At 52.8% G+C, this 15872-nt stretch overlaps 5 protein-coding genes across 6 annotated transcripts; 3 read left to right on the top strand and 2 right to left on the bottom strand.

Moving 5' to 3' along the window:
- Nucleotides 1-622: 622 nt before the first annotated feature.
- NCU07121 (modin) lies at nucleotides 623-3958 on the top strand. The gene is made up of 2 exons (XM_955211.3): nucleotides 623-2248; nucleotides 2308-3958. The coding sequence occupies exons 1-2, from the start codon at nucleotides 1237-1239 to the stop codon at nucleotides 3492-3494; spliced, it is 2199 nt and encodes a 732-aa protein (XP_960304.3). The 5' UTR covers nucleotides 623-1236; the 3' UTR covers nucleotides 3495-3958.
- A 215-nt stretch (nucleotides 3959-4173) lies between these two features.
- NCU07122 lies at nucleotides 4174-4947 on the bottom strand (the record flags this gene model as incomplete). 2 transcript variants are annotated; one of them, XM_011396705.1, is made up of 3 exons in its annotated part: nucleotides 4174-4446; nucleotides 4631-4713; nucleotides 4809-4947. In XM_011396705.1, 3 exons carry the CDS (start codon nucleotides 4945-4947, stop codon nucleotides 4405-4407), a joined length of 264 nt encoding a protein of 87 aa, XP_011395007.1. In that variant the 3' UTR covers nucleotides 4174-4404. The 2 variants fall into 2 exon arrangements, with proteins under 2 accessions (XP_011395007.1, XP_011395006.1); XM_011396704.1 differs by having other exon boundaries at nucleotides 4426-4575.
- An 856-nt stretch (nucleotides 4948-5803) lies between these two features.
- On the top strand, nucleotides 5804-9404 carry NCU07123 (hypothetical protein). The gene is made up of 2 exons (XM_955213.2): nucleotides 5804-6444; nucleotides 6546-9404. The coding sequence occupies exons 1-2, from the start codon at nucleotides 6388-6390 to the stop codon at nucleotides 8544-8546; spliced, it is 2058 nt and encodes a 685-aa protein (XP_960306.1). The 5' UTR covers nucleotides 5804-6387; the 3' UTR covers nucleotides 8547-9404.
- Nucleotides 9405-10016: 612 nt separating this feature from the next.
- Nucleotides 10017-12106, top strand: NCU07124 (hypothetical protein; the record flags this gene model as incomplete). Its single annotated transcript, XM_955214.2, has 4 exons — nucleotides 10017-10837; nucleotides 10951-11586; nucleotides 11699-11971; nucleotides 12031-12106. Exons 1-4 carry the CDS (start codon nucleotides 10599-10601, stop codon nucleotides 12104-12106), a joined length of 1224 nt encoding a protein of 407 aa, XP_960307.2. The 5' UTR covers nucleotides 10017-10598.
- A 113-nt stretch (nucleotides 12107-12219) lies between these two features.
- Nucleotides 12220-15722, bottom strand: NCU07125 (cytomegalovirus gH-receptor family protein). Its single transcript, XM_955215.3, has 2 exons — nucleotides 13262-15722; nucleotides 12220-13210 (listed from the first exon to the last, which is right to left on the bottom strand). The coding sequence occupies exons 1-2, from the start codon at nucleotides 15578-15580 to the stop codon at nucleotides 12425-12427; spliced, it is 3105 nt and encodes a 1034-aa protein (XP_960308.3). The 5' UTR covers nucleotides 15581-15722; the 3' UTR covers nucleotides 12220-12424.
- Nucleotides 15723-15872: the final 150 nt, after the last annotated feature.

The raw sequence follows: 15872 nt of genomic DNA, 5'->3' as shown, positions 1-15872 counted from the left end.
TAATTTCAGTTTCGTCAAACGTAAACAAATCAGCTTTCGTTGTGAGTGTAACCCCCTCCCTTTGTGGCCACGCAGGCAACAAGGCGCAGCAGCACTTGAAGAAAGAAAATGAGATAGGCCAACTCGACGTGCTCAACTTGGTCAAGATCAATGCGGTCTACCTACTAGGTTTAGTTCATAGAAACCACCTTGGACTTGCATATACATTGTGGCGATGCAGGCCAAAGGGGCTGACTGACGAAAAAGACAGCCGGGGATATCTACCTACAGGTATTTGTTGCGGAGGTCGCCCACGATGAAACAGGCCAAAAGAGCCACCCAGAACCTTCCTGCGAGATGGAAATCATTTCCCAAGAGGATGAAAGTGGAACGAAAGAACTGACAAGATGATGCCCTGGCCAGACGAGGTGGATGAGATGCCCTGGAGCGCGGGCTGTCTGCCTGCCCGCTTCCGTTCCATTACCTCCCGTCCTGCGTACCTCTACACTACATACTGTAAACTGCTGCAGGTCAAATTCGGGCCTGGCGCAGTGTTAGCGCAGTCCCGCTCCACATAGTGCCCTACCTGCCTCCGCCATCTCCGCTGATCTCCAATCGACGGGAGTCCCCCCATTTCGAGTGCAACCTCCCTCAACAATTTCTACAATTTCCATCACCACCATTGGTGGCCTTGTCCGCACTTTTCTCGACCCTCGTCGGGTACACACACAACATGGACCCTGACTCGACCACCCCGACCACCCCCATCGCCCCGTCCTACCCTAGCGAATCCGCCCAACATCACCACCTCCAAACTTCCCTCTTGCAGCATGTCGCAACCAAAATGGTTGTTTACCGTCGCACACACGGTGGCGGCGGCAGAGCCTCCTTGGATCGAGGTAGTATTCGAGGTCAAGAGGTATGAATGTTGTTGTCACAAATGATGTGGCTGCGCCCCTCCTCGTAAACCTCGTCTGTCTGCTACGAATCCAACACTCATCATCTCTTTTTCTTACATAGATAGAGCCCCATCCTCTTCCGTCGAGCAGTTTTACGAATCAACGACACCAGTAACGACCACGGCACCACCATCACCATCACAAACACAGTCATACCCACACATGGGCCACTGCTACTACAACGCTTGAGAAACCCAAACGACATTCAATCACCCACCCATGCCCTTTCCCGACTCGACTCGTCCATAACGGCCTCTTTCCGTTCCTGTGTCTGGGGATCATCCCCTAGATCGTCAACATGAGCAGCAGCGATGACAAAGTCGAGACCGCCGCCCTCGTCATCTCACTCGTGGCGTTGATAGGAACATTCCTACAGGTCCTCCAGCAATACCTTGCATCTGCCACGGGTTACGCCAACTGCCGCAAAAGTCTCAAGGGCGGCTGGTATGATACGGTACACCGAAAGCTACAGCTCAAAGAGCTCCGTTTCGAGGTCCAGTTTGAGACTCCCGTCATATTCGTTTGTCCGCAAACTAATGACCGCGGCCCTATGGATAAGCCTGAATTGGGTCTCAAGGTTCCTATCAGTTTTCTCGATGGCACCAAGGACAGCATGAAGCAGGCCCGGCTCTTGACACAAGAGGAGCAGAACGCACAACAGCGCGACGCCCTTCAACACAGCCGTATTCATACCGCCGATAATGAAAAGGCCACCTGGCTCACCCTGTTGGAAGAAATTCAGTCCATGGAACGAGCAAACATGAATTGGGTCACAGAGCATCAGAAGAAATCTGGCCCCGGTTCCGTAGCTGGCTTCAAAGAGCACACCTTGGTTGTTGCCCTTCAGCCCAAACCTCGAAGCTGGGACAACATGCCTGCCGGCGTCAAGAAGCCGTATGCTACCACCACAATATGCCACATAGTCGAAATCGCATCCATGCTGGGTATTTACTGGAAGGAGTTTGATCGATCACGGGACAAGTACCGCGCCGAAGGCAACGGTTACATGCTCACTGGCAGCACGGTACCCGATCTCGGCCTCACCTTCACATTCCAGATATGTGGAAAAGCCCGCTTCCAGGAGAACAGAATCATACCTCTTGATGAAATCAAGGAGCTGTGCTTTGGCTACGTTCGCACCATCTTCTACACGGCCAAGGACAACCGCAGGCTTGGTGCCAAAGATGACAACGAGCTCCAGTTTGGCAGTATGCGCGAGATTGCCGAGACCATGGTTCAGCTCGAATGCAACACTAGCACGGCCAATTACTTCAAGACAAAGGACGCTAGACACCAACATCTGTTCGCAGGTAAGTCACATAAAGTGCCCTTATGAAGCGACACTCAACTGACAGGCCACATCGAATAGTTCCCTTCGAAATCATCGGCATGCTTGGACAATCCCTGTACATGAAAAACAGTTACCACCGCATGCTTCCGAATCCGACACCGTATCACTGGGATAGGCGCTTCTTTGATCTCCCAAGGCTCATCAAAGAGTTTTCAACCATGTTTGACGAGGAACAATACATGACGCCCTCCCCCGACACTCCTAATCTGAAAAAGCTTATCAGTCAAGTCCTCAACCAGCTGGAAGCCGACAGAAGGGACGTCGCAACAAGACAGAAGGAGAGGGATACGGAAATTGCCGCTGAAGAAGAAAAGAAGAAGAAAGACAAAGAGAACAAAGAAAACGAAGGGCACGAGAAGAAGAAGGATGTAGAGATCTCAAGTGACGAACCATCTGAAGGTGGAGTTATTGGCCCGCTCAAGCGATCGCTAACAAGGAAACGAACACGACCAAGTTGGTTGATTGAATACAAAGCAAGCAGTCCTCGAAAAGCGGAAGAACGGCCCAAAAAGGACTACGCACCGATTTTGCCTGGCTACAGCCTTCCTCTTCTCAATTGTCTACACGACGCGATTCAGGAGTGCGACGACTACCTGAAGACCCGTGAGCGCGATCTTCTCATCATGGTTGTTCGCGAGCACATCCAAGAGGTACTCAGGATGATCAATGAACCCGAGCCGGAGGAGGGTACGAAGTCAACCACAACGGGCGACACAGGAGATGATAGCTCCCAGAAAGCAGGGAAGGCGGTTACGGCCTTCTTCGACGTACTCAGCGCCGCCAACCCAGAAGACAGACAGGGCATTTTCATGAAAGTCTACTTTGAGCATGTCCTTCCTTGTGTTAGCGATCGTGCGGTCAAAGCGTACGATAAGCGCAAGTGCATGAAGAACATAAATCACAGATCGTATACCTTGGCACAGCAGACCGAAAACTCAGACATCAGTGGATTGGGAATGGCCCCGGCGGGTCCTGATTCTACTGCCACCACTTCGACACCTAGTACGTCTACAGTTGGGCAATCCCCAGCGTTGCCTACAACACCTGCCCTGGCCTCTAAGCAGCTCATCGAAGCCCAGGCCATCTGGTGCACTCTGGTTTTCAGGATGCTGTGCTGGCTTCAGTTGCACGACTTCGACAGGCAGGACATACAGTTTCCCAAGAGCGAGCTCAGGGGCAATCGCCTTCCTGTTTACATTTCCTAGGTGGATGATGGCGACAAGTTTACGGCAGCTTTTTTCCCGTCATACCCACTGTATTTTTATTTCGGGGGGTCCTGGCTTTTGTTTCTTTGGTCACATCATCACCCATGTATTTGCGAACAGCATGGTACTCACAATTTTGGACACACCTTAGCATCATAGATGGGGCATTGGATAACCTGATGGATATATTGGCTTCAAGCGCGTTGTTGTCACTTGGTCGTTTTACCCGCATTGTTGTCTTGTTGCTTAGCGTAACCCACACGTCTAACAAATTCTTGATGCTTTACGCTCATGACACCTTGATCATTGCCGAAATTTTTTTTGGTATCATCTACGCTGCCCAAAGGTTTTGCGATGATCAAGACCGCGCGATGGAAGTCTTCGAGCTTCATCCACAGGACCAGTCACCCACCGCACGGACCACCATCCATCACGATGGCTCCGACGGGCACCCACACCCACCCACACACACAAACCGAAATCGGACTGCTGTCGTGTCTCCAATTGCAAGGGCAAATCTTGAGAGGATGGTAACGCCGGAATTGAATTGGTTCTCTGCCCTGTCGTTTCTTATTTGTGCTTGATAATGGCGCTGCGACTCACAAGAACAAGTGCAAACCGACACTTTGCATGGACGAGACAGTCTCAGAAACTCAAGAGACGAGACAAGAGCAGGCGGGTGAATGAGGGGAAAGAAAACTGTGGATGCAAGCACTCAACGCGACCTCAATCCAATGACGACTCTCGCGAGATTCGCAAGCCCACGGGGTACGAGTGGGGTAGTAGACTGATGATTTGGCATGGCCCTAATGCAAGCTCTTTGAACCAGTCCAACCACTGACGAACCGTTCTCACGGTCTCGAGAGCAAGGCCGACGAGGTGGTTGGTGGGTTTGCATGTCTCTGCTTGTCTATCTTGCAGAGCGCCAGTGTTCGTTTCCGTTCCGCCCGGTCTTTGTACGGGGGGTGCAGGCGTTGTTAGCAGGCGTTATTCGTAACACGACAGATATTTGACGGAATCAACGGGAGTAACTGGCGCCGATGCTGTTCCACTCATGGATTTGAGGAAGATCAATGATTTTCTCTTGTTCATTCAGAGTATCCTCGCTGGATTGCGAGTTGGGTGTTTCGACTCACCTTGTTCACCTGCCTCGCTGGCAGTGCGGGCGTCTGCGGGTGTTCCTGACCTGGACCGAGCGAGACCAGACGAACGATGGAGACTGGAACACTGGGAGTCGGTCGATAGCCGACCTCACTGTGATTGGACACCCCAAAAGTGGCTAAGGACGCTGCTGAAGTGATTCCACACACACACTTTCGAGATCAGATTGGTTGATCAGGGGCTGAGTGCGCCACAAACTAGGTGAAGCGCCTCGTTCCAGACTTTCCAAGCAAACCAAGCGAACCGCCGCCGGCTGGTGCCCGGGGGAGGTAGCCGAAGGAGCACGGACCATCATGCTCACCAAACATGGAATCGAGAGCGGAGAGACGAGCGGTGAAGCGGGGGATCCACAAACATTCTCTCTAGGTGGGGGTGGGGTGAAGAGAGGGAAAGTTTCATGTTGTTCCCCGATCCTAGGGAGTCTTGTCATCGGATCAAAGACCCTTCTCGACGGTGATATTTCCAGCTTTTCGAATGACAAGGGGAGAGGGGAAGAGACTGAGAAGAGAGCGAGAAGATGACTTGAGGTTCGAGAAGTTCTCAAATGTGACAAACTGCAAGGAAGCCCGACTTCTGACATCTTGGCTACATCTTGCCCAATCAATGGTAAGGTCTAATCAGTGACATTCAACATTGACTGGTCAAGTGTCGTCAGCGTCCAAGTGGCAGCAAGCAGCCCTGAAAATGCTACGCATCTCCCGCCATTCCCGCTGCTTTGCTTGCGTTGATTGCTTGCGTTGGTTATGCTAGGCATGCTGGCTGGCTGTCGATGTTCTCGTCTCCGAAACGGGGAAACGTGGGAGGGCTTGCAAGGACAAGACTTGCTCGAAGCATGAATCAATACAAGGTACCTCCCAGTGGAGGAGGTCTGGTTCCGATTCTCATTCCCACCACATCATTTCCCCTCATCCCACTCCCTGCTTCTGGACTTTCCGGTCTGTCTCTGCGCCAGTAAGAAAAGTGAAAGAGAATAGACGGTGACTTACATTTGACTGGACTGACTTTGTAGTGTACGGACAAAACCTACGAGGGAACAAGGGCTTGTCATATAGCATGATGAATTAACGAATGGCAATACCCCCGGCCCTGGCGTATTGAACCTGAACCTTACTTACTCTGACTCTGTTCATGCTTGGCTTTCGCTTTTGTTTCTACATACTTCTCGTCTTTCTTCTCTTTCTTCTCACATCTTGCTGGACTCTTCACATTCAGATCTGTTGCACACGACCGTCCTAAGATCGAAACATACAACCTAGATCCCGGCTGCCTCAGTTGATCTGATCGGAGGTCAGCCCAGAGAGTGGAACATCAAGAGTCCTGGAGGAGAGAAGAGTGGCGCTGTATCCACACTTTCCTTCCCGGGGGGCTGGCACCGACAAGCGAAGAGAAGCGAAGCGCGCGATCCTTTGACTAAAACCACTTTAACTCTTGCATCTTTCTTCGTTGACTCACCGAAACCATATTCCCATACATTAGGTTTGTTTTATTACTCGGTTTTCGTTGTTCTTTCGTCGGCGAGGCACACCTATACCCCTCACATACAAGCGCCGGCGCCGAAAGACCCGCCAGCGCCAGCCACGATCGAGTCAACCACTGGCTGGGAATAACACTCGATAACTCCAGGCGTGGTACCCCGCTATTCACAACGCCTACAGCACCTCTTGGTCCTTTCCAGGTCCGGCATATCAACACTACAACACAAAAAGACGATACATACCTACCAACCGCCAAGATGCCAGGCGAAGAGATTATCACCATTGTCAACAATTCGGGCAAGATCATCAGCACGGTAAGGACTCCCCTGTCTGTCTTTTGGGCAGACCGTTGACATCCGTGTCACCCACCTTGTCTCACCTGCCAATTTGACAGTAACTAACAACTCCGATATAGGGGAGGCAGCTGATGGGCATCTTCAAAGATGCTAAAGCTACATACCGTGAGAGGAAAGAAGCCGCAAGGGCGGAGCGCGACTTCCAGAACGGCAGCTATTCCTCCGGCCGATCACGGGGAGAAGTCCACATCACAGTTCCTCGTGGCCGACAATACGATGAATACGACTCCCCGGGTCCCATCAAGACGCTCGATGGCGGCAGCATCAGGGATCGTAAGCTTATCGGCAACAGCAGTGGGCGCCGCAAATCCCACGATGATGACACCCGTTCCTTCGCTTCTCGCTACACCTCTACTTCGCGCAGCAAGTCCCACCGCAAGCGATCATCGTCTCAAGCGCCTAATCCCTCGACAGCCCTAACAGAGGGAAATCTGAAAACGTACACGGAAATATCGGCAACGGCGCCGTCAAAGCCACCAAAGGGGTACAGCAAAGACCTAGAACTCGCCAGGCGACCAAGTCTGAACCACGCCAACACCATGCCTGCCAGCCCGACCTTCGACGTGGCCGCTTCGGGCAGTCGTAGTCGCAACCCCTTTCACCGTCGCCAAACCGAAACCCCATCCTCGTCCAAGAACAAGAACAGAGACCGGGACCAAGACCTAGCCTACGGCGACCTTCCTCCTGACCTTCACCTGCGCGACGACCTCAACCGCGGCCGTTACCGCTCCTCCCATGACAGCATGAATCACTCCTACCCCGTCCCGCCTCAGGGCATCCCCACGTTCGCCCCCGACTTCACGCCCCAGGAACCCGAACAGAAGGAAGCGCTGGATCTCATCTCCCGCATCGAATCCTTTCTCCTCGAAGCACACTGCGTGCAGGCTTCAGCGTCGTGCATAATTGAAAATCTGCAGCAGAACCCGGAAGCCGCGGCGGCTGTGGCGCTGTCGCTGGCCGAGCTTAGTGCGATGATTGGCAAGATGTCACCTGCCTTCTTGGCATTCTTGAAGGGTGGCAGTCCGGCCATTTACGCCTTGCTTTGCTCGCCGCAGTTCTTGATTGGTACCGGCATTGCGGCCGGAGTGATGGTGGTCATGTTTGGCGGGTGGAAGATCATCAGGAAGATCACGCAGGGGAATGCGAAGCAGAAGGAGGCGGCGGTGGAGATGAATGCGGTTTCTGGGAATGGGACTGCTATGGGTGCTATGGGATTTGATGCGGGGGCAAGGGCAGGTGCTGCTGCGGGAGGGCATGAGGATGCGTTGGTGTTGGATGAGGAGTTGAGCACGATTGAGTGCTGGAGACGCGGGATTGTGGTGACGAGTGAGGAGGAGGCGGAGGTGGAGTTGAGGAGTCCGGAGGCGGATAAGGCGTTGAAACAGAAGTATAAGGAGGAGGTGGTGGAGGTAAGTCCAGATGATTCGGTTTCTCAGGTGGGATTGGCGAGACGCACGACGGTGAAGAAGGAGCATAAGCCGAGTGGGTTGAGGGAGAGGTTGAGGGAGGCTGTCGGTGGACATTCTGATAAGGAACGGGATGGAAAGGACAAGGAGAGGGAGAGAGACAGCAAAGACAAGACCAGCAGCAGCAGACGCCACCGCGACGATCTCGACATTCCCGACCGCAAATCCTCGCGTGACAAGAAGGATAAAGCAACAAGCGAAGTCGGCGCCTCCTCTCAAGTCTCCTATCGCAGCTCTCGCTCTCACCGCACAAGCGCTCGCAGCGAAGCTGGCGGCGGCTCCTCATCGCGTTCGAAACTGGACAGAGAGAGAGAGAAGGACACCAAGGATAGAGAGCGAAAGTCGGCCTCGAGAGTCGGCACCAGCAGCAGCAAGGAGGCGAATCTGGATGATGGAGACAGCGCAAAGAAGAAGGGCAACATGATTAAGTCGTTGTTCAAGAAGATGAAGGACAAGGAGGATGAGAAGATTGCCACCAAGGAGAGGGAAGAGAGGCGCGAGAGAGATGGGAAGGATAAGGAACGGGAGAGACGGACCTCCAAGGAGGGACATGGAGAGCGTCATATGAGAAGGGCGGCGAGTGTCGCGAACTAAGGCGTAGGTCATGATGGGATAAGCAATGATTTGAGATGAACACGGATATGAACACGATACATGTAAGAGATGGAATTCTGGCATTTTTTTATTTTTTTTTGGCTGGCAAGAGGTGGGACTTGGGATTACGGGATGGGATTGATGGGATCAATGGGCTTGGACATCGGGATACAGGGCAGTCGCCACCGGAGCAATCAACAACATGTGCTGGACACGCAGCCGCGGCGGAATTCCAACAGAACATGATGGGGCAGGAACCACGGCGTATGAGGGGATTGGTGTTGGTTTCCTTCTTTCATTGTCTTCTCACAGATTGGATAAGTCCTTGTCATTTTTTGGTCGATACCTACCTATCGCACTGGTTGATTTCATGTTCCTTTCTTCTTTCCCTCTTCATCATACAAATGAACACAACCAGTGATCCACACACCGCAGAATTCAGATGTGATCTATTTGCAACTTGTTGTTGTCGAGCGTGCTGTGCACAGGGAAACAACGAAGGGTAGGAGATGAGACGCTCAAGAACACCGAAATCCCATGTCAAAAGCACGAAGAATCACCATGACACCCAGTCTCCCGGCCAAAATACGACATCCTCTTCCATCAATGCGCATACATTTCCATCCGAACGTCTGCAGCAAAAGTCAGACCACACGAATCGGATGGAGAGGTATGTTATTTCAGAAATTTCATGGCTCTGACGAAACCAATATGCAAAGATCTAGCCCTGCCTGCAGCTGCACGACTCCTGAACTTGCGTTTCTCACACCTTGACGCTCTTCATGGAGTCCTTACAACGATTTTTGCAAAGGAACGGCTATAAGCGACTCGATATCGAACATGGATGTGTCATCTTACGCCGCTCAGTTGGTGACTCGATGGTGGGAGTGCATCATGTATTGAGGGTGTTGGCTCAAATACATCTCGCCTCAGGCTTGCAGACCTTCTGGGTATTCCCTTTGGTTGGCCAAGTCTTGTAGGCACGGCTTCGGTTCCCGCTCCAGTCTGACCACCGCATAAACATCGTAAGTCTGTTGATACGTGACGACAGTGAAACCTTCACCCACCCATCTTACCACCAATCTTGAGGGTACCTAGATATTTATAGTCTGATTACTGGTCTATACTCGCATGGATGCCCCCTATCGATTGAGGCACCAGGCACCGCCACATCCGCACCCTCCCAGTTACGCCTTCAAGCGCCCCCTTCCCGGCAACAGCGATGAACCCCGACAATCAAAGCAGCCTTCACGGCCCAGAGCTCGTGTAGCTCGTATAAATGCCGGTCTAGAAGACGGAGATGGAGATGACGAGAGGACTGAGCTCCTGTGTCAGCGGTGCGTACTGCCGGCCATGCAGCTGCTGCAGAGACCTCCAGCTAGCATTCCCAGCCAGCCAGACCGACCCAGTCCACACATTGTTAGCGTGAATAACTGCAGACCATTTGCTCCTTATCAACACTCTCAAGCTTTGGTCCAACCCTAGGTACTGCCGTGCACACCCAGTACACCCGTGGCATCACCCTTGAATACCTCGATCCTCACAGTCCCTTCGGCCTCAACGTCAGTCGTACGAAGTCGAATGTACCAGCAGTACAGTGACGGAAAAAAAATATAAAAGATAAAAAAAAAAAAAAAATCGAAGAAGATTTCGGGCCTCGGATCCGTATTCCGGACTCCAGGATTGACGTACCTGACCAAACAAGCTGTCGTTAGAATGAGCGGGAAATGACGATTCCAAAGGTACCAGCGGTTTTGTTACAGAATTCTCCGCGCGGTTCAAACTGTCTATAAGAAAGGGAGGACCTTCAAAGCAAGAAAATGGAGCTTAGCCAAAGACACTGACCCATATCTCTTCCAATCTACTTCTTTTCCACACGTACACCATACCGTTCGTTTTATGTTTGAACGCTCATTCGAATCTACCACCCGATTCTTGTAAGGCGGTCATTCATCGAGCTGTATCCTCTGACTGTATCCCTTCGCCTCAATCTTTGGTTGAACACTACAACCTATATACTCTGCTCATTCGTTCACGACGCTGGAGGTGACCATGGCCCCCGCCACCTCTGAAAGACCAACAACGGCCCAAGTCTATGCCAACCTCCACGGCCTCAAACTGCACTTTCCCAGTCTCCAACAAGAATCGATTCTCTCCTCCTTTCCCACGGAGCTCAGCCCGCACTATGGCCGACTTTGTGAGATTGTGGAGAAAAACATTGATGACAGGATCGAGGAGCCGGATATTAGGGCGAAAGCAAAGAAGATCAACATTGCTTTGCTCTGCGCATAGTGAGTTCACCCATTGTTTTTTTCTTTCCACCCGTCAACATCAAAGTACCATTCGCAACAAACACCTCAGGGGAATAAAAGAAACGGCGACTGATAGACATTGAAACATGCAGTTGGTGGCCCCGTTCTTCACTTGAGCGGTTGGTGACGATGAGCTGGTTTGTCTTCTGGATCTTCGTATGGGATGATGAAGCCGAGGAGTCATCAACTCAGGACCTGGACTTGGACTCAAAGACCACTTTGAGTGAAAGGGCATTGAGATACGTTGCCTTTCACCTGGGCCTTGATCCTCCATCTCCCCCATCTTCAGGCAACATTGCATGTGTTCTTCCTTCTTCTCCGCCGACCAGCCGCCGCCACCACCATCAATCAGACGGTTCCTCCGACCCCGATTCCCTCTTCATCTCGTCCTTGTCGAAAGAGCCGCCCCCGCCGACAAAGTACTCCGTCCTCTTCAAACCTGCGGCCGAGGGCTTCAAACAAGGCTGCACCCTCACTGAGCGAACAAGACTCTATTCGGAGATCCAACTGTACCTGCACTCGTCCGCGCTGGAAGTGGCCACCTACGCGGGCGGCAACGGCACAGTTCCTACCGAGAAAGAGTACTGGGTTTATAGGCGCGGCACGAATGGGATCGGATTCTTCTCTTGTCTGGGGGAGTTCATGACCGAGATCACGATTCCTCAATATCTGTTTCAAACAGAAGAGATGAAGACGCTGTGGGAGGAGTTGGCCAAGAATGTTGTCATGTGAGTCCTTTTTCTTTTCTTTCCTGCTTTCGTGCCGTCCTGCCCATTTTTCGGGGTGTTTGTTTGTTTGTTTTCTTGTGAAATATATGTGACTGACAAAGTGCGGCGACAGTGTAAACGACGTTCTTTCCCTGCCAAAAGAGATGAAGGTCAACTGGCCTGGGCTTGTGGCTATTGACCTCACCTACCGCACATCTGGTCATAATCTGGATAAGGCTATCAATCTCCTCGTGGAAGATTTGCGTCAAGTCAGTAACAAGATGGAAGCAGCTGGTGCGAGACTTCGGGAGATGGTTGCTCAAGATCCTGACCCTATGGTGAGGAAGCATGTTGAGAAGTACCTGCACTCGGTGTATACGATCATGACTGGGCATTATGAGTGGACGTTCGTATCTCTCTTTCCATTTTCTTGCATAAGGGCCGAGGAAGCTGACATTCAAACAGTTTAGCAACCGAGCGGTATGGTCTTGCGGAAAGAGGGTGGTTGAAGAGTGATAAGAGCGTTGCTATTCCTTTGTAAACACCATTGGGTAGAGGTACCTGCTACCTTGTTCGGGAAGGAAACTCACGCACCTCTATTCAACGAAGGACAGTGTTTGAACTGCCGATGACGGCACAAGACTCGATCAAGATGTAGATGCCGCAGGCTACAGGAAGGACAAATTTTGTATCGACCTTGGTTCCCACCGAACTCCAATGACAGACATAGGTAGGTAGGTATGTATATAATACAGACAATAATATCAAGTGTTTGGTGACGCCGGATACAGGAAGCAATGAAATGACAATTACAAGCTTCCGTTCGATTTCTTCCAACTTCAGAATGGCATGGATCCCTTTACCAAATTCTCTTGGCAATCATCTCATACCTCATCACTGTTCCCAAATCCTTTTCTGGTTTCCCACCACCCCCTCCTCCCTTCCCTCCCCCGCCGCCCTTCTCCCTCTCCCGTACTTTGTTCAGCCCCTTGGGATCATCGGCAAATATCCACCTCCTTCTTTCTTCTCCCACCTCGACCTGTCCATACCCCCCTACTCTCTTGCCTTGTGTCTCAAATGACTCCTTTTCCGCCTGTCCAGCAGCAATGGCAGCCTCCTTAACCTTCATCCTTGCGTACCTGTCTCTCGAATACCGCAGCAAGAACATACCCAACAAAAGCTTGAAGATGAGAAGCACCAAGAAGATCAGAAGGAAGACGGTTATCATGGTCAGAAAAGCAATAACGTCGTCGGATGTCCATTTCCACTCTGGCAACCACTTGGACACCGAGTGCCAAATGTGAGTTGCGAGGCCGGCTGCTTCGGGTGTATCCCCTGTGGGAGCCGAGGCCGGGCCATAAACATTATCCCCTAGTCCACCGGATTCACCGAAAGGGTAGCCGTATACCGCTCGGCCTAGAGCAATGCGAATCTTTTTGTCTAGATGGTCCAAAGCGGCTAGCATGGCGGGTGAGGGTGTAGCTGATTCGACGGAGAGAGAAGTTTGTGTCGAAGGCGGCAGAGGAGGAGGGACATGTACGGCGACGAACATGTTATAGATCTGGAATGAGGCGCGGATGAAGAGGCAGGACAAAGGCAATAGGGGCAGGCCCAGGCGGCGGGTTAACTGGGGCGTTACGAAGGCCTGAACTGCTGTTAGACGATGAAGGTAAGAAGGGGGAGAGGGCAAACGTACATTCGTATAGTAATCCTTGCACAATATGTCCAAAATCCTGCTATAGAAGTTCGGTTTGATATTGTTAAACTTGTTCACGTAAGCATGCTTGATCCAGTCCACCACCATCTCGCTTGCAATGACCACAGCGAGCGGGCTCAGTACTTCGCCGGACCACAGCCAGTTGGGCAGAATCGTAAAGCTCGCGGGCAGTATACTCGCTGTATGTAGAGGAAAGGAACTAGGGCCCGCATCTTCGCTGCCTGCCCCGGGCACACTGAGCCCGCCAACTTCCACCACGTTACGCATGGCGATGATCAACAGCATGATCCACAGCTGGAACCGCTCGACGATATCGGCACAAGCCATCTGGAAGGTGTTCTCCTTTTCGAACCTCTTGAACACGGCTGACTTGATTTCGACGAACTGGTTCGACATAAGAAGTGTCAACAGCGTGTTGCTGTACGAGTTAACAGCCACGTTCAGCGCAATGACCTGGTAAAACAGAACTACCGCATGTAAGATGTTGTACACCAGCGCCAGACAGAAGATACCCAAGGGGAGCAAGACCTTGCTGCGCCCTAGGCTATCCCTCGACAACGTCTCGTTACTGAACAAGCATTCAAATATGTCCTGCCCGAGGGCCGACAGCAAACGGTCGCCCACTTCGAGCAGGTTGTAGATGGTGTACAGCTTGATAGCGGATTGAGCGCGAATGGAATGATACATGCGCGAGGCGTCGAGAGACATGAGGGCAATGGAGGAGAAGATGACGACGGCGCCTTGGAGCAGGTCGGCTTTGTTGTAGTGTGACAGGTTGGACGGGTTGGACTTGGTGCGGCGGTGACCGAGGTAGCCTCTCCCGCGGCGGCTGGGACCGGGGGGCTTAGTCCCGGGGGCCATGCGGAGGTTGGGATGACGGGTGTCGGCCCCGTTGGTTGTGATGGTGGTGGTGGTGGTAGTAGCAGTGCTATTGTGATTGACTGGCTGCTCCCGTACCCGACTTTGACTCCTGGACCGCTGACCATCCGTACTGGCGACTGACTCGGACCGACCCCGACGGCCGCGCTTCCACATGCGGCCCAAGCCGTACCACACGAATCCTACCACCCATCGAGTTTCTTTGCCAATAACATATCCCCACCATTGAAGGAGAATCCACACGGCAATGCCAAAGCGCATAGGTAGCACGGTGAAGGTCCACAGCCAAGCGTCCAGACAAGCCAAAGCACCAAAGGTTATGCATCGCTCGAGGACAAAGGGCAGAACCAAGAAGTTCTTCAACCGCTCAAACTTGATTGCGCTCGATTCGTAGGGGATGTCGCTTGTGTATGAGTGATGTATGTATAGAGGACTCGGTCGCGATCCAGCCAGCTCGAGTTGCAGGAGCGTAGGGACTGACATGGGCGGTAGAGGGATAGATGACGGTATGGGAGATGGGGGCGCCGGGTCGGGCTCGGGCTGGCGCAGTGGAGGGGCGGTCCTGGGTTCGGCGCCAGTGTTCAAGTGGCTCGTTCCATCGAGATCGAGAGGCGGCGGTCGAGGATTCGGCTGGTACGAATTGCGACGGATCGAGGCTTGCTGAGCTGGGTGAGCTTGCTGGACGGCCGTGGCCGTCTGACGCCTGCTTACCGGTGGAGTAGACACGGTTCGCGGGGCGATTGCAGGCCTTTGTGGGTGTGTTCGTGTGCTCGATGTGTTGTGACCATTCCCATTTGCAAGTCCCAGTTGAGACTGGAGTCTAGAGCTTACTTCGGCGAGGGCGGGTGAGAATGTAGACTCAGCAGGCTGACGGTCGGGAGCTGCGCCAATGGGTAGGGACTCGGGAGCGTTCGTCAGTTCTTGGATCTTGGACGCGGACAGACGGCGTACTCCATTGTGAACACCTGTCTTTGTCTCTGATCGGCTTCGGGGCTTGGAGCGGCTAGGACTGGGAGGTTGCGCAGGAGTGGCTGGTTGAGTCTCAGGCTCGGGTGTGGGCAGATGGACAAAAGGCACGAAGGGCTCGGTCGGGGCAGTAGAGGACAATGTCTCATTCAAGGGGGTGAGGCGGTCGTTTGAGTGTGCTGGAGCCGTGGTGCCGTTCGTAACTCTTGCGGATGTCATGTTGGTGTCGTGGGCAGGTCGAGCTGCGAGGTCGCTTGCGGTGAGGTGCGGAGATGGGAGATGGGTGGGTGCTGTGCTGGAGTGCTCATGGCCATCTTCGACGCTTGCTTTCACATCAATGACTTGTACTATCGGGGCATGTGCTTGTGTGTCGGTGTCGTGGCTGGAGACGGCGGCGCGTGGGCCGTGGCCGTTCTGCTGTCCGCCATTTGGGACCGCAGTGTCCCCCTCCATGGTTTTCGTCCGGGCGGAGTATTGACCGCACTTCGTATAGCTGTTATGACCGGTCCAGTGCCTTCATGTTGCTGTTGTTGGGCAAGGCGGTTGTCGTGACAAAAGGTCAAAGAATGACACGAGGCGGACAGCGAGAAAGAACAAGTGGATGATCGGCGTGTGGTTCAGCCTTGGCGCCAATGACGTTGCGGTTCCTGGCCGTTAAGGTAGCTCCACTAATGAGCCGCTGGAGACCCCTGTAAAGTGCTCCCCGGCAACATTCTTTATCTTTCGTTGGTATGTATCGACTTCG

Source organism: Neurospora crassa, linkage group VI (assembly GCF_000182925.2).
Source record: "Neurospora crassa OR74A linkage group VI, whole genome shotgun sequence".
NCBI lineage: Eukaryota > Fungi > Ascomycota > Sordariomycetes > Sordariales > Sordariaceae > Neurospora > Neurospora crassa.
This window is presented reverse-complemented; position numbering and strand designations above follow the sequence as displayed.

Bases quoted from the DNA above. Each gene is read 5' to 3' on its own strand.
- NCU07121 (XM_955211.3), top strand. From the start codon at position 1,237: ATGAGCAGCAGCGATGACAAAGTCGAGACCGCCGCCCTCGTCATCTCA. The intron at 2,249-2,307 runs GTAAGTCACATA...CACATCGAATAG, and splicing joins ACACCAACATCTGTTCGCAG to TTCCCTTCGAAATCATCGGC.
- NCU07123 (XM_955213.2), top strand. From the start codon at position 6,388: ATGCCAGGCGAAGAGATTATCACCATTGTCAACAATTCGGGCAAGATC. The intron at 6,445-6,545 runs GTAAGGACTCCC...ACTCCGATATAG, and splicing joins CGGGCAAGATCATCAGCACG to GGGAGGCAGCTGATGGGCAT.
- NCU07125 (XM_955215.3), bottom strand. From the start codon at position 15,580: ATGGAGGGGGACACTGCGGTCCCAAATGGCGGACAGCAGAACGGCCAC. The intron at 13,211-13,261 runs GTACGTTTGCCC...ACAGCAGTTCAG, and splicing joins GCAAGGATTACTATACGAAT to GCCTTCGTAACGCCCCAGTT.